A 23,489-nucleotide genomic window follows, 5' to 3' on the forward strand; every position below is an offset into this window, starting at 1 on the left:
TTGAGATATTCAAACCTTACTTTGTGGTACAATTGTCATTTCATTTGTTCCTTTAAAAGATAATTTTCACTACTAGCACAAGTGTAAATCATAGCTTACCCAGATTTTTAAAAAGTGTACAATATACAAGGTACAGTATTTAGTGATACCAAGGTATTTTTCCTAATACTGTACATACCGTTCTTCAAAAAAGCAATACCGCCCATCCCTAATTGTGAGTTCAATTTAAGCACCAGCCTATTATACTTATCACCTATTATGCTACGTATGCTGCAGTACTAAAAATTCAACTCATTATTACGCTCATAATTAATTATACCTTATTTCCCATGTTATGCCTTTCTAAATGGACAGTAATAATTTTGGTTTGCATGAGTTACAGATAATTTTATTAGAACTGGTTTGATATTTTAAAGTGAACTGATGCATTTTACTGGCAAGTTTGTTAGAGTTTAGCATCACTATTCTGCCTATTACATTAGCATTATGCTTGATGCTTCGAATTAAAGTCACCTATTATCATAATAATATAGCTTATGCCGTGTATATAGCTACAGTCAACATCTTTTAAAAACTAAATCTGCAAACCCTTACCAGTAGCTATAGCATGTATACCCGTCATTTCTGTATTTGTGAATGTATAATTTAGTAATCCACATGAAATTATTGTATTGGCTGTCATTACAGCTTCAATGCTATAATTGAGTACCTAAGAGTATACTTGACACTAAGTTGGATCAGTGAGCTTATAAGGAGCTGTGTATACACATGTGCACCCATAAACTGACATATGCACGATGGATGTGTTCAAAACCAGAACCTATTGTACAGTAGCTAAATGCACAAACATTTATCCTTAACAGTAGTAGTAGAATATAGCTACAAGTTTCAAATACTGATGTATCCGAAGTAGACATGAGGCTTACGCTCATAAAATTCTTGTTCAGCAGTGCTCAAACTCACCTATTTTGATCGTGAGAAATGCCAGATTAGGCCACCAATCAGCATCAGATTCAAATATTAATACCCTTGACAGCTATTTAGGCACTTATTATAATCATTAAAGAAATGTGACTGCTTTATTAGAGTATCTTAGTATTATTAACAATTTTCAGATTTACTTCCTGTTAAAGCTTTATAATTGCTTTAAAAAGCCAACTATTTCCACATACTTATTATTGCAAAATTATAACTTAATATAACCCAACACAAGTCACTGTAGCTTTCTGGTTACACAACATCAATATAGTGGATGGTAGTTTCGTTAATCTGGCTGATCTAAAAATGTTTGATAATTATTAGAAGATTTATTATTGTTGACTGAAACAACAGGATCACTAGCCACAGAATGAAGACGATGATAAGAAGAGCCACTACTGTTTGATGCTCCCTGCTGTCCACCTGAAGTTGGTGGCTGAACTCGTAAACTATCAATTTCACCAAACATGTCCTCACGTTCTTGCTCTATATCAAAATCATTCTCTAATATTAAGCTGCTACTATGGTAAATCTGACGATAAGCTGAATAAAAATTCTTGACAATGATCACAAATATGTAAATTACAAGATAGGCCAGTGGAACACAAGCTATAACAAACCCAATATATTCTGATGGCCAATGTTCTTCTATTATCCCATGACTAACAAAGAAAATGTGTCCTTGTAAACAACTTAGAGACAGCAACACTCCCAGTATTATTCCATCAACACAGTTGTAGAGCTTGTTGGAGTAAGGCTGTACTATACAGTGTACAACTAGGATGAAAGTGAAGAGCAACTGCTGGGCAGTACTTTGTTGAGAAGACAGATTATAGCAATAAGATAAATACAATATTATGCGATAGAAGAAATACAAGCTGGCATACCACCGGAACCTTGGACGATAGCAAGAATAAAATTCATTCAAAAACAAATCAATCTTTGTAAGTGGTAGCCATCTTCTTAATATTTCCTCCACTTTGTCATACCTCTGTAAGAATGGCCTAACAAGCAAAACTACTGGTGGTATGGTTGATAATATTATAATAATCACAGCTGGAATGGCATATTTGATGTGGGTCTTTCCAAAGTAGAGAAGATTTCCTTCCAATAAAACATGCAGACTATGCTCGCTAGATACATTAGATGGCCAGTTAACATTCAGAGATGTGGATGAAGCAAGGATAAGGATTGAAAGGTATACAAACTTTGCATATGACAGTACCAGTACTGCAACAAGACCATGTAGTACTTTTGAGTAAGGATTAAAAAATTTCCCTTTGAGTGCATGTAAAAAATCTATTAGTCGATTCCTTGAAAGTGAGGAGAAAGACCACTTGCTTGTAATACAGTTATGGAGTGTTCGATAAGGATAAATCACAGGAAAGCATATGACATTTTCATAATTAATAATCACCACAGCTATTACAATTAAGCACAATGGAGTAATCACTGATATGTAATGAAATGCTAGAACATCTAGTGCACTCCAGTGTTCCATAAGACAGTACGGAGGTAAAACAGTTTCCAAAAAGTCAAGATTCCAAATGCTGTAGAACAACCCCACATTACCATTACCCAGATAGCGCAAGTGATTGTATGGCCCAAAAGAACTTTGAACCTGAGAGAAAAATATAAAACTGATCAAAGGGCCAGATGTTAAACTGAAGTTGAACAATACCAATAAAAAGAAAAAAAGAATGAGTGGAATCATCTCATATAACATGTACTGAAGAATTCCAAAATATTTTCCATATTGTAAATTGGTACAGTTTCCACACTTCAGCACAACTGAACTTGAATAGACTGACATGCCATCAATACACTGTCCACAGAGGATTCCTGTCCTATTTTGTGGTTGACAGATCTTTTTATCTAACTCTTTATAAGTGCTGAACATGTGTTTAGTGCTACTACAGAACCCACCAGGACAATAGGCAGTTACAAAATACCTGTCATCTCCGATGTGATTATCATCAACATATCCGGCCCAAAACAGAGGAGCAATTGAAGCTTTGTATTGCTGCAGATCACATCTAGCCACACCCTGGTAAGCCTTATGGTCACAATTACAAGTACAGGTAATTTCAGTATTGTTGTAACTGAGGCAGAGTCCAGGGGGGCAATGATTGATATTAACCACTACACTAACACTATAGGCAGTGGTAGAAGATGTCTGTAATGTTAACTCAACAGATGAATTAGGCTCACCATAAAGTCTTATCAGTTGATCTGGACTGTATCTAGTGTCATTGTCCAACACAACAGTGTGATTACTTGCGATAGAAGTTACAACAAAATTAGTATAAACACTGGCATCGCTACCTTTATTATCACTAATCAATATCGGCAGACGTTTCAACTGTCCGGGAAACAAAGAAGTAGAAGTGTAGTGAAACTGTGACGCATCTGTAGCAATATCCTTGTAAACAACTGACTTATCAGAATGGGTGTAATCAAATGGTGGACCAACAAACACACTATTTAATGATTTTGTTAAGTTATAAGTGGCAGCACTGGATGATGTTGTCCACAGACAAGGTAACAACGTTGTTGTATATATTGATTCTCCAGTAACTGCTGCTGAATTGTCCACAAAAGACAAATGTGCTTTCCAGTTTTTTGAAGGAACTGAAGAGTTATAATATCGAATAAAACAATTCCTAGAAGAGATCAAATCATGTTCTCCAATGGACATTGCAAAGATTGCACCACCTTTGTCATGAGCTCTGTTATTTCCAAACTGCAGATAAGCATTTTCAGTAATAGTCATCCAGCTACCTCCAAGCAATGCAATAGCACCACCACTGTCTCCTGTATTATCGTAAAATGCAGCAACACCATTAAATTCTATTCCTGCTGTTACTGCAGCTATAGCAGAGCCGGTGTTCAATCTAAACAAATTTTTGCCTATAAACTTTACAGGTACACTGTCCACATACAATGCCCCTTTCCCAATTAACTTGGTATCATCACTTGTGTAAGATATATTATTATTCTGGAATGTACAAGTTTCAAACACAACTTGCGATAGTACCCCGGCAGGTAGCCCATGCCGTATGGTCAGGTCCACAGCAGATCCCAGTCTAGCCTGATTGTGATTCAGTACACATCCATAAAATAATATCATGTTGGAGGCTGTGGCAACTTGTTGCTCTGGACAAGTGTTGAAGGCTACACCACCACCCCAGTATGCTCTATTGTACGACACAGTACAGTTAATGAATAGTAGAGTGTTATGATGTACCGTGTTAGGGGCATAATACAGAAAACTAGCACGAACACCTCCTCCTCCTGTCCCACTGTCTTTACTTAATTGCGGATTGTTGTTATTTTTGATAACGGTGGAATCCACACTCAATTGGTTGTGGCTGGTAAAATCTTGAAACTCAACAAAAATACCGGCTCCCCAGTAAGCATAGTTATTGCTTACTAAGCATTTAGTGATATTAAAGATTTTGTTTCGAGCATGGCCTTTGAAAAAGATGGAAATTCCACCACCACGACTAAAAGACAAGTGATTATCCTGAAACGGCTGAATAAACAAGGTAGCATTAATGTTACTTATGTTAGCCACATTGTCAGTAAAGAAACTCCGGTAAATACTATAATTAGCAGACTTACTTCCTAATATGTCAAGCCCATCAGGATTATGATAAGTAAATTCTATATATAGTCCACCTCCACCATCTCCATTGTAAGGCATGTTGGCATAGAAAAAGGACTTTCTAATTACTACCAATCCATTTACATCATACAAAGTTAGCCCAGTACCATTAGTATATCTCACATCAACTCCAGCAATAGTAACATCATTGCAACCAGAAAAGTACAACGCTGAATAGAGCTTTAATGGTTCATTTTGTCCGGGTAAAAAACTAGTGCTATTATGTTCCATTACACAACCATCGAATATCAAATCAAATATAAAAATATCATCCGACTGGAGAATGGTCAGCCCACCCTGGCCACTACAGTTTACAATACGTTGATGACTTATTCCCCTTATAACAACATGACTTATGTTCCTCAGTGTAACAGGCTTGTACAACACAACATTTTTATCACGTACAGTGATGCAGACATTCTGGAAGTAGTTGGAGGCATTCAATGCATCACTCAGTTGAGAACAAGAATAATCTGGGTTATACCAGCAAGCTGTTGTATTGAGAGTTCCATTATTGCTCACTGTGATATTGTGATTACAGACAGTCCCATTAACACTGTACATAGCCAGGATTGCTAGCAACATCACCTAATATGGAGACCGATAAGTTATACTATACAGTTGAAATGTATATTAAGACACATGGTATTGTGTTGTGTGGTTCAAGAAGTTAGTACTCCACACCAGTGTGTTAATACAGGAACATGCAAGGTAGCCATTGTGTTGTGTGGTTCAAGAAGTTAGTACTCCACACCAGTGTGTTAATACAGGAACATGCAAGGTAGCTCTATAGGAAATATTTCCTGAGGTTCCCTGAAAAGAGGCCTAGACAGGAGTTAGCTGTGATGTCAAAGTCTACTACAACAAACATCATGAAAGTGGGAAGCATATCTTAGCATATAAAGCACATGATCCCACTTCATTTATAGTTTTAAATACAATAGTAAGTTTTATGTACCATACATATCATGCATGTGTACAGGTACAGTGTACAGGTACAGTTCTATGGGACATTTATCAGTTTCCAGAAACTACACAGCTTTTAAAAGGCAACTACTCTAATAGAACAACCACTTCATTTTGTGAAATGGCCATTTTAACACTAAGGACCTGCAATTAGTGACACAAGTTATACTCACAAGATATTGCATTTAATGTTTGGCTGTTCTGCTGAGGTATATATTCTCAATATAAGAAAGTCATCGTGAGAATTATTACTTTGAAGGTCACATTGTTTACTGGTTGAGGAAGGGAAATTCAGGTACGCAATGTTACATTGTTATAGTTGTCCCTTAAGATGTCTTTACCATACAGGGAGACTATGCATGAGTAAGTGCTTAAAGGTTACTGATAATGAGTAAAACTATATATACACAGGCAATTGTATCAGAGAGACTCATTCAAATGAATTAATGGATTTTCACAGTGTACTAGCTAAATAGAATCAGCATGCAGGCAATACAAAATTATGTCAAGTTATTCATATTTTTTATTAAGAAAAAAATTATTCTGAAAAGAAATGTTCTCAAAATTATTCCACTTTTTGTATCACATGATGTTTATATGAATAGAAGTTATAGAAGCCACTGAAAAAGAATCTGCAGCTAACTGCATTAAGCCACTCATGCTGCACAATAAGCAAGCACATTAGTCTTTTATGTCACCTAGGGCTCCTAAAGTTCAGAAACTTTGAGCAACAAATATTCCAGTAAATAGCTTCAGCGAAGTGATCATTATAGCAGCTCAACAAGCAGACTCCATTTGTCATTTGATGTATGAAATAGAAGATTTGTTAGAGTAGCTATATAAATTTCACAAAAAGTTTGTGTTCCCAGATACACTTTTTATACCAACCTAAGGACCTGTGAATATGATGAAATAGCTAGTGGCTGGTAATGGTTAGAGCCATAGGCACTCCAATATGTTATCCTATAGTTTGAACCACATTTTCAGTCCATATTGAAACTAGCCATTGGGATTGCGTACTTAATAAAATTTACTGATTTTAGTGGAATTCCGCATATCTACCGACATGGTAAGGTCAAAAACACACAAGAAACCCACTAAAAGTTGGCTTAGGAAACATGGTGTCTGTTTATATAAAGTAGAACAAAGCTATTCTAAACTAAGTTACTCACGCGGCACTATTCTCGAAGCAGCTCTCCTTAACTTTTATCTTTAAACTGAATGGCCCACTCTAGGGCAACAACTCTTCATAAGATTCCCTCGAATTACTGAAGTATTATTCATGTACACAATGTTCCAGACCGTTTTTTGTGTTTAAACTAATTAGTTTAAGCTGAATTTTCATAGTCTTGGTAACGGGTGAATCCCACAATACATTATGCATTGGACAAAATGACAAACCGGGGTCAGAAACTGTGCTGGGTCCATGTATCCGCTGCAGCTACAGCTATGAAAATAAGGTGGAGTATTCCTTAGAAGTGTGTGAGTAATTAGCAGACTGTTTTTTTTTGTGGGTACCACTACGTAATGTTGTGGGCAATGCAAAAATCACTGTTTTACCAAGGTTTTTATACCATTTTAAACAATTTATGTATTGTTGGGATGAGTCCCTTTCAAAATTTATCAATTCATTATTAACCTATAAATTCAATATGCAAATTGGTCAAAATTGAACAGAACTGACCCTTGAAGATTACAGTACAGGATATATTGGAAAACCAGTCAGCATAAATTACACACACACACACACACACACACACACACACACACACACACACACACACACACACACACACACACACACACACACACACACACACACACACACACACACACACAAACACACACACACACTACACACACATGCATGCACACACACACTACACACATTACACTACAAACACACACACAAAAGCAAAAAGCCTACGGCAGCTATGCAAAACACGACTATTGCCACCCACAGTGAAAATTACCAGATTTTGGCAATCCATGAAATTTAACAATGAAATCATCATTGGTAATGAAAATGATGTACATCTACTGACATATACACTAACTAAAAGCGGATGTGTCCTAGTCTGGTGGTGCCCGCCCCTTCGCATAAAGAGGAAGGGTCTGGCCATTCTAGCATTATGGAGTTGTAACAAAGGAATGTAATTAAACAACGACATCACAATAAACAATATACAAAGTAGCTATGTAGTTTTCAAAGTAGATTAACAAATGACTGCTAACACAACCAAAGATACTTTCCATATTAATAAGGCAACATTACGAATACATCAATTTTAACTACAATGCCCTTGACTTTCACCTTTCATGTTTACAGAACACCCTATTGTGACTAGAAGCAGCCTGAATCATAATGAATCTTTACAAAACTTCGTGACAAACTCTTCCACACGTTTATAATTATAATTATGGTAACCCCAAAACAAATGTTGCAAAAATTTATATCAACCAATAACGCAATCTGATTGGTGCTACCTACAAATTTTGAATGATAGAGTGACCAGACCTTTCCTTCATGTGAAGGGGTGGGCGCCACCACACTAAATGTGTCAGACCATAACATGTAGCATCGCATGGCCTAACCACTTTTTTCTCATTGTCATTGGTAGGGAGAAAAAGGTTCTGGTCTGGTTCAAACCCACACTTGTCTCGACACTACCGGATAATTGTGTAGTGTTAACCAAAGAAACGTGAAATAGTAGTCACTCGCACCTACAAATCACAAGCACAGATTTACAAGCCAATCCTGAATGTCAAAAGCTGTTTTGGCATCTACCAATGATTGAATCAGTTATAAGCATTTTATTGATTCACAGGTGAGCGGAATCTTTGATTATTGTTATACCACAGTAGTTTTATTACAGTGGAATTTCAGCACATGTGGCCATAAATACAGTATACTTCTGATATGTGACTGCATGACATATCAAGACAATTGTGGGATTCAAACTGGAACAGACTTTTTCCCCCTACCCAATGACAGAGAAAAAAGCGGTCTGGCAATGTGAGACTCTACACAACATGGGTGCATGGGCGAGGCAAGGAGATATGGTCAAATACTCAAGTTGCCTTACAGTATCAAACCTCTGAGTTAAGTGATCAATTGCTGAAAAAAATCCCAGGCCCATGCCACTGGTGACTCGATCCCCTGGCATCAAGTAGTGTAGTCATAGCTAGATAGTACAAAAGGCACTTCGCGCCATCTATATGGTGTAGCTATGTGTGCCGAAAGTTCCACAACAGTGGGATCAGGAACGCACCTTCACTACATGCTAGCGAGTATACTAGTTATTTACGAAACAGCAAACTCACAATACACATGCAGATATTCCATGCTCATCAAGGTGTCAAATGGCCTACCTGTTGTGTTAATTTGTTCGCGACGAGGTTCACGGCTTGGTTACAGTTCACGGCCATCATTGTCAGCTCACGTGACACTAGTACTCCATCAACAGTTGCCTATATAATTCCCAGGAATCTCTGGGTGATTACCCAAACTATCCCAAGGACCGCGTTGAGACTGGTGTTTTCCATTGATGTGTTGGTAAGAGCCAAAATCATTCCTTGCTGGACTCAGCCGGATTATAGCGATTCAGTGAGCGTCGAGGTGAGCGTTGTTCTATGTCAGATATTGCTCGTTCAGTCACATGTAGCTACATGCAGTTAAATCTCGATATTCTTTTCTCGGCTCCAGTGCTTGTGTATATACGCGGCGTTCCAGCAGCGCTGGTCTGGCGCCGTGCATGCATGAGCCGGTTCTCCTGCAGTTGTCGTGGTTCTTGCCAACGCAAAAAGAACAGCTATTTTGTCGTAGTTTACTACTAGAATTTTTCAGCCCTTCTAGGTATTTGTCCCGTCAGGCCGTTTCTCCTTAGGATAAGGTCCTAGTTAGCTAGCTACTCGTAGATTTTCGCTTAGGCTAGTGGTAGCTAAACACCTCGTATACACTGCAGGCTCTGGCTCTGCCTCCTGTCTTCGCCTTCCAGTGCCTATAACTTGGTAAAGTTGATAATAATAAATAATAGCTAATCTCTAAGGCCCTAGCAAAACAAAGTATGAAACTAACCTATAGCTAGGTAGGTACAGAGGCCTCGACTCGGAGGCAACAAACGTGTGACCATTTTCCCAAATTTCCACTGACCGTAACTGAAGAGGAGGTGCACGTGGGTACAGTTTTGCATGCACACTTTACTGTCATTAGGTAAACTAACATGGTGAAGGTCTGGCTGCACTGGACCCATGCAGCAGTCATGGCCATATGTGATTATAAAATAAGGGCTTAAACATTGTTTTTGATTATCAATTAAGTAGTGGTCAAGTTTAAACATTATATAGATGCCACATCAATTTTTAACTAAGGGTAATAAATACCATGATGATTAAACACAGCATTATTAATTGAGTGGCTCACAATTGTTGAACAAAATATCGGATAGCGATATAATTTCAATATTACTGAGTAGCTACTATATCGGTTTGCATTGTTGACTTCTATTTTCTTTGTGTTGTATTTCATGTGAAACACATACAAACCAATATAAGTCAACAAGTTGAATTCAACCATTGTAAACTAAGTTTGTTTACTTCTATTCTGTATCTACTGTATTGCATTCATGGACAATAATTCATTATCAGTTAACATTCTATACAGTACAAATTGCTAATATCTTCACAGCTCCATGGAAGTTTGCAAACCCCCTTCGGTGTGACCAGAAATGCTTTCAAGAATATTTAATTCTTATTTTGTTGAATTTCCTACTAACTAACTGACTAACTATATAGCTGATGAAAGTACAGAGGCTTGATTATGGGTTTGATTTTTCACTGTTAGATGTTGCTACAGTCAGCTGCAGCCCAACAGGTGCACCTTATATAGGCATACTGCAGTACATTCAATAGGACTTAATTACCATTCCTAGCTCCTTTGTATCTGATCCCATATTTTCATCTTGCTTGCAGTGCAAAAGTGTCAACATGTTTCGTGGTAGCACATCAATGGTTTCATGTGTTGTCATTCATGTAGAATGAGACAGTAATTTTTTGTACCATACATGCTTTGAAGTAAGCAGTGAGTTTCATACATTGATCATTGTCTGTAGCTATACATGGGACTGTGTACACAGCCAAAAGGTACTACTTTGTTTATTGGTGATAAGTACACATAAGAGGTGTATTTTCATACAAGTAAGGCTTCATGTGCATGTTCCTTCATGTGGTGTCATAGAAGTTTGCCAATGATAGAATACATTTAATGTACAATATATTTACGTATACTAATTAAACAAGAGCACAAATTGAATTTTACAAGTACTATTAGAGACTTGTAAAACCATGTACACAATAATAAGTATATATAGTGCTTACACAAGGAATCACCTGATTAAATTAGTGAATGGCTGATCGTGATGAACAAGAATCCACAAATTAAATTCTATTTTTTTTATAAATATACTGGGTAAATTAAAGATATGCCTACTGCATAAAAGTTATAATTCTTTTGGTATACAGAGAAACTAGGCTCAAATTCATGAGTTTTTAGAGGGGATAGTGGCTGTTTCTTGTAAATTATGTCTCAATGGAAAAGCATCAGTATTGATCAGGTATTGGCTAATTTTCCACCAAAATGTATCAGTATCAGATCAGCTGGTAAAAGTGGTATCAGTGCATTTCTAAAAGATATTCAAACCTGTTAATCCAAGGACTAGTCAACTTACTTACAAGTGTCTTATAATAGCACTGCTTGTTGGCTAGAATCAGCACATATGGTTTCAATGAATCTTTTTTGTAGCTCACTTCTATATATTCAACTGTACTTACAATCATTATCACTTGCTTCTTTCAAGTAATTGGTCATGTTCTTCCTTAATCATCCATTCCACTCGCTACTTATGCCACTATCTTTAAATGATGTCATTAAAAAGTATGTATCGGCCACTTAAACCATAACTGATACTGATCTGATACCATCAAAAATGACTGATATGCCAATATTGGTACATTTCCAATAATGTTTTGTGTTAATGCAGTAAAGGAAATGTGAGTTAGGGTGCTTGCTTATGATGCAGTGAGATTAAAATTTACCATCGTCAACTAGTTTCTTTATTGGAATTGGCTCCTTTTCAAGTATTTGCACATGCACTGAGGAATAGTATACTACTGTATATATATACCACTTTCACACCTCACTTCAAAGGGAAGAGAAGGTGTATAAGTGGTATAATAGCACTGCTATCAGTGCTCAGGAATTCATTAACAAGAAATGGAGGTAGTATATACAAGTTATATACCATGCCTGTGGTTGAAATCAAAAGCGCCGCACTGTGGTATATAACTGATATACCACGGCAAACTGTGGTATATAACTGATACACCACGCTTTGTGGCTACGCTTATATGGTGTAACTTAACACATTCTGCTAAATTCTTATCTATATATACGGTAAACAAGTCTCTAATAACAAGCACCTAAATCAACCAACAATTATTCACCTCAGGAACTGGAACAGGTTTCGATGAACTCTTGTCTCCTTCATGGATAACTCACTAATCACGACTATGTGGGTGTGGCACCGTTAAAAGTGTAAAACGTCTGATCCATCAAGAATTTCTATTCAGTGATTTCCATCTCCAGGAGGTGCTGTTTCACTATAACTTACTACCTATAATCGTTTTCATCTACTGCGGTGTAGAATATAACAGTTATAACACGATCACTCGGGATATGACTAAATATACGCACTCTCACTCGAGCGCTGCGCGCCCTTGTAAATCGTGCGTATATTTTAGTCATATCCCTCGTAAGCGTGTTATAACTATAAAATATGGGATATAACTTGTATATATTATTCTCATTAATGCATTCCAAGCATTCTCAGACATCATCCAATTTCGATTCTTTGATGAAACTGTGTGATCTCCTCTGTTTTAATATAGTGACACTTCACAGGTTCAATAGTGGGTTTTAGTTTTGTAAAGTGGGCCAAAGCATAGATAAGGAGAAGAAGATAGTTCGTTTGTCTTACTGAATAAAGAAGGTCACAGGTTAGTTTATATTGCTGTTTTGATTGTATTCTAGTCACTTGACCATGTCCAGACACTGGGCGTATCACTTAATTGATCTGGCCATTAGTGTTAACATATATGTGACCGGATCTGCGAAAACCCGACACGATCGCACAATTTTCAAATTGCTGTTTATTAAATATTTATACTCTACTTAGCCAAGTGTACCCTCTGGCAACATTTCAGCCTCATATGCCAATAACTTAAGGAGTTACAGCCCTACAAAGTAGCAACAACAGAAAAATCGATTTGTACAGCAAGTATAGGGAAAATAAATTACAGGCGCCTACAAAAACGGTTGTAACGTACCAACGAATCAAGGTACAGAGTTACACTTTTCACCATCGTGTTCGCCATGAACAGGAGAATCAATTACTCATAGGTGATTCATTTGCTCGTCCTTCTTCACTGCATACAAAGGTGAAATTCGTGAAGAAAAATTGATTGCGTACGATCCCTTCGATGTGATGTGAACAAACGCTCATAACCTCCGTATCCTTGGGTCTACTGCAACAAAACAAAGATTTTCCAACTCCTCTTGAGCAGACGAATAAGGTGATATCCAGGGTTTTATTGTTATCCCCTTCCTTCAGTAAGAAAGGCATTCAAAACATTTACGAAATTTTTTCAATAATACACAAGTATTTCACCCAATGCTTTATACTGTAAATTTAGGCTTTGCGCGATTGTGTCAGGTTTTCACAGATCCAGTCACATATTATTCACTATGTACGTGTAGGTTATTGCACAAATCCAGGTATCTTCACTATTTTAGAGACCTGAGGAATGGCACAATAATCACTTCGTTCACCCTCAGTGAATATTGTGCCATTCCTCAGGTCTTTAAAATAGTGAAGATACTTGGATTTGGGCAATAACCAATTTAGACTATAGTTGGTGTGGCTCTGGTCACTGCCAATAATGACAGCTTCCTGATCGAATTAGTGTTAAACAACTCACTGGTAGGCCTCCTAGATGAATATGATCATCTCTATTATCCAGTGATGTTTTCTTCACACTCTAGCAATGATTTCTGATGGCTGTTGTGACTGGAATCCAGCAAAACATGTGGTGCATGTGACTAATACTTTTGTCACGGGTATCTAACCAGTTTAGATAGTTACCCATGGGTATCTATTGGATTTTAAATACCTCATTAACGACCATACTTCAAAGCATACTATGCTTAGCATAGTCTAATTTGGTTTATTCATGACTAGTAAAGTAATCACTTTAGTGCACTTGAATCGTCTTTAATACTGCTGTTTTGACATCCGAAGGTCACAGGTTGCTGTTTTGATTGCATTCTAGTCACTTGACAATGTCCAGACACTAGGCATATTGCTTAATTGATTTTATCATTAGTGTTAACATATTCACTACTTTAGTCTAGTAAAGTAAGTACTTTAGTTTACTTGAATCATCTTTATATTGCTGTTTTGGCACGATGTCACACATGCATAGTGGTTGGGCATTGCACCCAAGTGCGAGTGCGTATATTTCAGGTAAATCACAAGTGCCCATGTTACAACTAAAATATTTCACTTGGGTGACTCACCTGCAAGTGTGGGGAAACTGCAGAAATGTTTTGCGAGTGTATTTATATGGACCATGTGAATTTAGATGGTGGATAACGTCGTAAGAGCAACAACAAGGCACTGCTGAGAGGCCAAACGTGAGTGTATCAACACGAGCATGTAGGATTGCTTCGGTTGTGGGTATGCAATCAAACACAAGAAGCCCAAATGCGAGCTGAACAGCTCTTAATGAAGCTTAAATTATTATAGTAGCCATGAATAAACTAAAGCAATGAATATGTTTACAGTGCTATGGTGGCCTAGTCAATTAAGCGCCACCACGCCCAGTCACTACACATGTGTGACATCACGAGGTGTCAAAACAGCAATACAAAGACAATTCAAGTACACTAAAGTACTTACTTTACTAGCCATGAATAAACTAAAACAGTGAATTTTTAACACTAATGGCCAAATCAATTAAGCAATATGCCTAGTGTCTGGGTATCATCACGTGACTAGAATGTATTCAACACAGCAATATAACCTGTGACCTTCTTCATTCAGTAAAACAAACTATCTTCTTCTCTAACGTCACAACTTATCTATGCTTTGGCTCACTTTACAAAACTAAAACCCACTATCGATCCTGTGAAGTGACACTATATTAAATAAAGCAGAGGAGATCACACAGTTTCATCAAAGAAATTGGATGATTTCTGAGAATGTTTGGAATGCATTAATGAGAATAAGAGGCAGTATATACAAGTTTTCATATGTGACCGGATCCGACTTAATGGCGCAAGCCTAAATTTTCAGTATAAGCTATTGATTGCAATGGGTAAAATATTTGAGTAAATGAAAAAATATTTTTTGTGAAACTTTTAAACGCTTTGTTCTTTGTGAAGAAAGGGTATAATGAAAAAAGCATGGATATCATCTTATTTGCCTACTCAAGGGGGAGTTTGAAACTCTTTGTTTCGTAGCAATAGCCTAAAGGATACGTGAGTTATGGACGTTTGTTTACGTCACGTCGAAGCGATTGTATGCAATCAATTTTTCTTTGCTGATTTCGTCTCTGTATATAGTAAAGAAAGTTAGTAGGAGAAAAACCTACCACGTAATGGACTCCCCTATTCATGGTGAACAAGATGGTGCAAGTTGCAACTCCGTACTGCATTGCGTTTGTAAGTTACAGTTGTTTTTGTAAGCACCTGTAATATATTTTCCCAATACATGCTGTACAAATCGATCTTTCTGTTGCTGCTACTTTGTAAGGCTGTAACTCCAAAAGTTGTTAGCATACAAGGCTGAAAATTGGCCAGAGCATACACTCGGCTAAGTAAAATATAAATATTCAATAATAATGGATTTGAAAAATGCATCATTATGTCAAGTTTTCACAGATCCGGTCACATATAGTGGGTTATTTTCAAACCAGAAATTTTTGCACAAGAAGCAAGATATGAATTTTGAAGGATTTTAATTTCGAAGAGTGCATATTTCAAAGTCTTCAAATAAATGGAAATTCATGTCACAAATTATGAAGAAATGTCAAAAACTGACTTCCTGATAGAGCAATCCCCATCCCTGTGTACTGGAGCATAGGCAGTGGAGACGAGGGCCCCACTTTTATGGAACAATGTTTGCAAGAAATGATCAAGATACTCTAATAGAACAGTCAAGATCTAGATATTCTAATAGAGCAGTCACAGTATTCAGAGAAGCAGTGTAGCAAGCTACTTAGTTACGTATGAATTTATAGTTAGTGGAGGGCAACTATTGTAGCAGGTGAGTACCTTTTTTTGGTCTTCAGCTAAAGCTGGCCTGGCCCCCTCACTCTTTGGCCTGCTCCATTGCCCCTGCACTGGAGAGAAGATTGGAGAAGTAAATTCACTGGCTTGGTCGCGCTTGATTGTAGCTAGATGTTTGAGAGCAAATGGCATCAATTCCCATTCTGGATGACCTGTTTTCTGGTTGTTGGCACAGTAATGATGCAGTTACCCATTATCATCACTCATATCATCACTAATACTGAGCTAAAACTCGAGGAATACACAAGTGAATTGGCAAAGTTGGATTGTTGCTTTCACTTGTGGGAATTTATTTTTGAAGAACAACTGGACATGGGAATATATTTTCAAAGAAAAGGGCCTCTTTGAAACATCCACTGCCATCTTCAATTGCAAAATCTATAAAGTGTCATCATCATACAGTATGATAGTACTGTATAGTAGGGACCACAAAGGAGTATGCGTGGCCCACGAAATAACGTCACCCTAAAACCATCCTCAGTTTTCCCTGATGACGACGAGGCAGTATTGGTTAGGTAAAACTAAGCCCAAACAAGGTTTCAGATCAACCCGAAATGCTTTCAACAAGTTGCTACGGAATTTTAAAAAAGGTTTATTTAATGGAATTTTCTACTGACTGACTAAGTAACTGACTGATGCCTTCAGACAAGTATAACTTGATAACAGCTAAGGCTATGGGTTTGATTTTTTCACTGTTTGATGTCGCTTCAAGCCGAGAGGTGCCTTTTGGCATACCGCAGTATGTACAATGCATTCTTCATGGACTTACCAGTGTCCTCCTTTGTGTTCCATTCATCTTTGCTGACAGAGAAAAATGTCAATTTAGTGGTAGCATGCGATGGCTTCCCTTCGTAATGGAAATCATCTGTATTTTTCATAGTAGCTGTTTTGATTGCAGAGGTGCTTTTTGAACAGTTCCTGATTTGTACTGCTATGTAACGGGTTGAACATAGCCAATAATGAAGTGTAATGGATGTTTCACTTTTCAGACGATAATTGGTATGACTAGGGCGTGGCTCCATTTCTTACTTTTGGTAAGCGTGGATTGTAGAGGTGTTTTTCGAACAGTTCTTGATTTGAAATAATAATAATAATAATAATGTAATGGGTGGAACATAGCTGATAACGAAGCGTAATGGATACTTCACTTTTCAGATGATAATTGATATAGCTGGGGTGCACAGCGCCATTTCAGATGTGGTATGCATGGGTTCACCATTATTTACAAAAAAAAATTGACAAACCGGTACACAAAAAGTTTGGAATTTTCAACTAGAGTAGGGACCATAGCACATTGATAAAAAGTACTGAAACAAGCTGGAGTAGTGCACGGTATTAAATCACAGTAAAACAATAAGAAGTGTTATACCCCTACTGTGCATTTCCATTATGGTATCTTGAGCACAGCAGGGATATAACACTTATTATATTACTGTGATTTATGGTACTGCTCAAACGTAATGTCGCACTCGCTTGTGCCACTCAATTGCGAGTGATAAAAAACTTGCTAATTAAAGGGTGTGGCACCCATTTCCTTCACAAGTATTCATCCCATACGAAATGGGATGAATACTTGTGAAGGAAATGAGTGCCACACCCTTTAATTAGCAAATTTTTTTATCATTCGCAATCGAGCAGTGCGAGTGAGTGCGATGTTACATTTGAGTGGTACCGTAACATTGTGCACTACTCCAGCTTGTTTCAGAACTTTTATCGATATACTATGATCCCTACTCTAGTTGAAAATTCCAAATATTTTTTGTGTACTTGTAAAGTATAGGGCTTTTATAGCTTTACCAATACAAGTCTGATACCATCATATCAGGGCCATTGTTAGTATTATATACTATTAGGGTTATAAACAACTCGTGGAAATCACTGTGTCACTATAGCAACTGAGAAGCATACCACAAATCAGGAAAAATTTGTTGTCAAAAAATTTTTGTTGCTGGCTGTATCGATGAAAATTAAAATGACAAACTATTATACGGATAATTCGTGCATACAAATATTAACGTATAGCTAGTTATTCCGTCAAAAAATTTTCGTCAATTATGAAAGTGACAAAAATATGTAGCGTCGAAATCCTGAATTACAGTAACTACAAGCTGATTCCCTGCTTAATGAGGGCTCATACATACCTAATACCTCAGACCCTGAATTTGCCCTTCTCACAAATGTTCAAGATCAAGATACTCTAATAGAGCAGTCAGGTGAGATGTACAAGCATTAAATTTTCTTCAATATAAAATTTTAAATTATATATCAATACCTTTAGTAAGATAAAATACCAACTAACGGGTTATTTTTGAATGAGTTAACTTTTGAATTATTCACAAAGCAGTGGTTTTATGAATAGTCAACTCTTTGAAAAATTGCTACAATCAAGTTTGCTAAACTTTTATAGAAGAACTCAGTATTCTCATTATGTACTATGTATGAACTCATGATGCAGAAGTAAGTAACTGTGGAACTATGGTGGAACAATATGTCATGACTTTGCATTGTTATTCAAGCCAATCACTAGTAAGCAACTGGACCCTAAAGCTACTTGAGATTTCCTTCTGCTTGTGGTCGGTCAGCTAAGTAGCTATGTGCAACAGTTCAAGCTCTCATCTGCAAGACAATATTTCCCCTGGCATAGTGGTAAATATTTGATGATATCTCCTTGTCACCATCTCTGTTTTAATTTGTACTGGTACACACAGTTGTCATTTCAACAACAATTCAATCAGTCAATCCCACTGTCAAAATTCTTTTGTTGACGCTATGCATAACATTTGAGCACTCAAAAATAAAATTAATTTTACCAGCCACCTTTCAACATTTCTCTTTTAAAAGTTACAGTACGTTTGTATCCTTAAACTCTCCATTCTTTCCTCCATGTCTGACTTTAAAGGTGTGTTTGGACATACTGCCAAGGAACTATGAAAGTAATGTAAGGCTGGATATTTTTTGGTAGGAAAATGCAATTCTTTGTGATCCCTACTGTATAATACTATTGTAATTAATAATGAAAATCAATGTTATAATAAATTGTAGTCAATTTTTTGCATTACATTAAACCACTCCTAACAGATTTCATCCATCTTAGTGATGCTGCTCATCCTGTTACTGGCACTGATTGAGGTGTCATCAAGTCAAGCACTTCAGATCATACAGGTTGATCCAGTGACCGGTGTTAACAATAAAACCTGTTGGACAGGATCTGTGCCTTGTGGTAGTCTCAACTATGCACTAGGAGGTGTGACTAATAACAATACCAGACTACAACTAGTTAGTGGGTCATTTAACCTGTCAACCCACAACACTACGCTGATAGGTCTGTCATCTATCACTATTGAAGGAGCTGGAGTTTTACAAACAATTGTGATATGTAACTACAGTGATGCTGGATTGTATTTTGTTGAAGTAGATCACCTGACGATAGCTAATTTAACAATATCTAATTGTGGTATGTTACAGAACAGCACCACTTGGAACATCTCATCACCATCACCAGCTAAATATCATTCTACTGTTACTGTGTATAATTCCAGCAATGTTGTAGTACATTCTGTTACATTCCATCACAATAATGGAATTGGTCTCTCCATTGTTAACACTGGAGGAGTAGTCACCATCAGTAAGAGTGTATTTGATAGTAATTTTGTGAATGGTGGGGAATATCCTGGAGGGGGTGGGCTTTATGTAGAATTTCCCTTTTGCCTTCCTGACAGCTTCCCTAATGCTGTACTATCAAGTAATAGCAAGAACAGTCACTCTCAATATACTATAGATACTTGCTACTTTACAAACAACATTGCAAAGAAAATGGTCAAACATTCTTCTAATGTTAAATTATTTCCATGTGCAAAAGAAACATTTGGTCGTGGTGGAGGAATGTCTATATTCATCAGGGGGTATGCCACTAACAATACCATCACTATTACCAACACTGTCTTCACTTCTAATTTAGCTAAATGGGGTGCTGGTCTTCTAATAGAATTCAACCATTATTCTAATAAGAACATGGTAGTTGTAAATGGACAGTCCCAGTTTACTGACAATCACTGTGTTGACAGTAGTAATCATAGTGACAGTGGAGGAGGAGGTGGAGTACAGATAGTGTACAGCTCATATGAGAACACAAATTCACCAGGTAGCAATGAAGTGTCCTTTTCTCAGTGTAACTTTACGGGCAACACAGCTTATTGGGGTGGAGGATTATCTTATCTCATTGTTAAAGAACAACAACAGCTTGCAACTAACATCCTGTATTTTGATAACTGTATTTGGAAAAATAATGTGGCTAGGTTTGGAGCAGCAGTAGATTTATCTCTTTACCAGTCATTAGCTAGTGGAGTAGTTCTGCCAGTTGTGTTTGAAAACTGTTCATTTGTGGAGAACAGTCTATCTATGCCAGTGGGGCAGTTTGAGTTGCAGGGTATTGGTACTTTGTATGCAAATTCTATTGTAGTCACACTGAAAGGCTCTGTAGTATTTAATGCAAATGAAGGATCTGCTTTAGTTGTTTCTGCTGCTGGTGTTAATATCAGTGACAATTGTGTGTTAACATTTGCTAATAACAAAGGCCGAAGAGGAGCCGCTGTTTCTTTACTGGCATCATCTTGGGTTAGCGTCAGAGACAACACTTCTGTAACTTTCACTGGTAACAAAGCTGATGCAATGGGTGGAGCAATATATGCAGAGCTGATCAATGAACATAATGTGGTTGCCACTTGGAACTGTTTTTTTCAATATTTTAATGGTTCAATTGAACCAGACATGTGGAATACTACAATTCGATTTCAACAAAACATTGCTCAGCATGGAGGTCATTCTATCTATGCTACAACATTACGATCTTGTTTATGGGGAAAGAGTTATACTCATGTGACTCAAGATGACATCAAAGATGCTTTTCATTGGAAATCATTTGAATTTGATGGCATGTCTGGAACAAAGCTTTTTACAAGAGAAATGGAAATTGCTACTGATGCTAATTTTCTTAGCACAAATGAAACTGATTTAAGGATATCTCCTGGAGAGACATACCATCTGCCCTTTAACCAGTCAGATGATAAAGGGCAGCGAGCTAAGACTGTTTTCTTTATCCAGTCCAATGATGAAGAAACAGGTAAAGTTGGTAACCGATCAGTGTATGTGTACAGTGATATTATGCAAGTGTACGGAAAACCAGAATCAAAGTTTAACATAACTGTAACTAGCTTAGGGCACATAGCATCTACCGTGTTACTTAACATAACTTTTGACTTCTGTCCACCCGGCTATGTCCCTTATCTTGATAAGGTACAAAATTCAACATCTTGCAAGTGCGCAACTGAAGTATCCGGTGGCTATCCAGGAATATCAGGATGTGATAATGAAAAATATCAAGCAAGAATTTCTCGGTACCATTGGGGAGGAATCCATAAACCCACAAATGAATTTGTTACTGCTAACTGTCCCCAAGGTTCCTGTACTTTTGAGAAGTCTAAATATGCAGTGTTATTGCCTAACAGTAGATCTCAGTTGGATGAATCACAATGTCAATCACAAAATCGTATTGGAACAATCTGCGGTGAATGTATGGATGGGTACAGTATGTCCAGTGGATCAAATTGTATCAAATGTGATCATGGAACAACAATACGATTTTTGTTCTTTGTGTTGTATGAATGTCTACCAACTCTCGTGTTTGTCTCTATCATCTTATTCTTCAACATCAACATTACTTCAGGACATTGGAATTCTCTGATATTTTATTTCCAAATATTGGAAACTTTGGATTTGTATGCATTGCGAAGAACCAATGAGTTTTCTAAACCCATAGAAATTCTGATCAAAATTCATACTACCTTTTTTGGCATATGGAACCTTAATTTCTTTCAGGATTTTTTACCAGAACAGTGTTATATCAAAGGATTGAAGAATGTCTTTGGCCTTTATTTACTTAAATATGTTACTGTTCTATTTGCCTTGGGTTTGATTGTTGTGTTAGCCATAGCAAAAAATTACAATTGCTTCAACTTCACATGCTTTTGCACAAATCAAAATGGTGTACACCAACAAAGGATAAACCAAGAAGCTATACCATTACTTGAAGCAAATATCAATCGAGATGAACCACGGTACAAGAAAATATGGAAGAAGATTTGGAATAGTTCAAATGCTTCATTCATCCATGGGTTTGCAACTGTAATTGTTCTGTCGTACACCAAGGTAGCACTGATTTCAATGAAATTTATTATTCCGAGTTCGCTCTATGGATCTAGAGCTGAAGTAGTTGAGATTAGGGTTCATCTTGTTGGAACAATGACATATCTTAGTGGCGATCACCTTTGGTATGCCATTCCATCATTCTTTCTGGTGGTGGCCTCTGTAATATTTCCATTGTATTTAACTGTCAAACCTTTTTGGGGTAAGCTGTTCCCTGACGATGGAAATGGAGGATACTTCAAGAAATGTCAGGATGCCATGTGTTGTTACATTAGACAAGATAAAATTGACCAACTGTTGCTGGAATTTTATGGATCTTTTAAAGATAATCAACGCTATTATGCTGGGTTCTTTTTCTTTTACCGCTTGATCCTATATGCTATGCTAGCATTTACCACATCACTTACATTTCAATACTCATTCCAACAAGGTATATTGGGGTTCTTCTTGCTCATTCATTCTATTTTTCAGCCATATGGTGAACTGTTTTCATCAGCCAACATACTGGATGCACTCATTTTCTTTAACTTGAGTGTTATCAATGCAATTAGTATGTACAACTATTACAGTGTAGTTGACATTCAGGGTGAATCTCAGTTTGCAGTTATTTTACAGTTAATATTCATCTATTTGCCATTAATCTATGTGTTGTATCGCTTCATTCATTGGTTGAAGAAAATTCATTCTGATGATCTTCAGGAGAATGGTCATCACCAAAATGGTCGTCAACGAAATCAGCCTCAATTAAATGTGAACCAGCCAAATGAAGCAGATCATGAATCAGTAGATCTAGAAGAAGACCGAGAGAGAGACAGACAACAATATCTTGAATCCATAAATTTGCTAAATGACTATTATGTGGTGAATGATCCTGATCAGGATTAACTTGTCACAGTCTAAGCAACTGCATACACACACTAGATATTTAGCTACACAGTTAGATTATTTGTTACTTGAAACAGCTGTGTGTATTAAATTACTTCAGTAATTAGACAGTTGTGTCAAGTGGTATACGATGGTGGTAGTGGTTTTACACATCACAGTTTGTAACCTAACAATGTGGCTATTTTATTCCATCAACATTGAAATGAATGCATAACTGAAAGCCGTCTGTCTGCCTGTCTACATTCCTTTGGTAAGTCTCTAACTACAGTGAAACCTCTAAAATCCAAGACTCGTTGGGATAAGAAAATTGTGTTGGATTAGCAAGGATGTTGGATTATTGAGGTAGCATTACATAGAAAAAATGTATTTTTGAGATAAAAACGATGT

The 23,489-nt window shown here is 37.0% G+C and overlaps 2 protein-coding genes across 2 annotated transcripts; one reads left to right on the top strand and one right to left on the bottom strand.

The window, feature by feature from the left end:
• Positions 1 to 814: 814 nt before the first annotated feature.
• On the bottom strand, positions 815 to 9,192 carry LOC136240632 (uncharacterized). Its single transcript, XM_066031650.1, has 2 exons — positions 8,984 to 9,192; positions 815 to 5,233 (listed from the first exon to the last, which is right to left on the bottom strand). Exons 1-2 carry the CDS (start codon positions 9,041 to 9,043, stop codon positions 1,265 to 1,267), a joined length of 4,029 nt encoding a protein of 1,342 aa, XP_065887722.1. The 5' UTR covers positions 9,044 to 9,192; the 3' UTR covers positions 815 to 1,264.
• LOC136240633 (uncharacterized) lies at positions 9,056 to 23,210 on the top strand. The gene is made up of 2 exons (XM_066031651.1): positions 9,056 to 9,230; positions 19,095 to 23,210. Exon 2 carries the CDS (start codon positions 19,113 to 19,115, stop codon positions 23,100 to 23,102), a length of 3,990 nt encoding a protein of 1,329 aa, XP_065887723.1. The 5' UTR covers positions 9,056 to 9,230; positions 19,095 to 19,112; the 3' UTR covers positions 23,103 to 23,210.
• Positions 23,211 to 23,489: the final 279 nt, after the last annotated feature.

Source organism: Dysidea avara, chromosome 12 (assembly GCF_963678975.1).
Source record: "Dysidea avara chromosome 12, odDysAvar1.4, whole genome shotgun sequence".
In the NCBI taxonomy this organism is placed as follows: Eukaryota; Metazoa; Porifera; class Demospongiae; order Dictyoceratida; family Dysideidae; genus Dysidea; species Dysidea avara.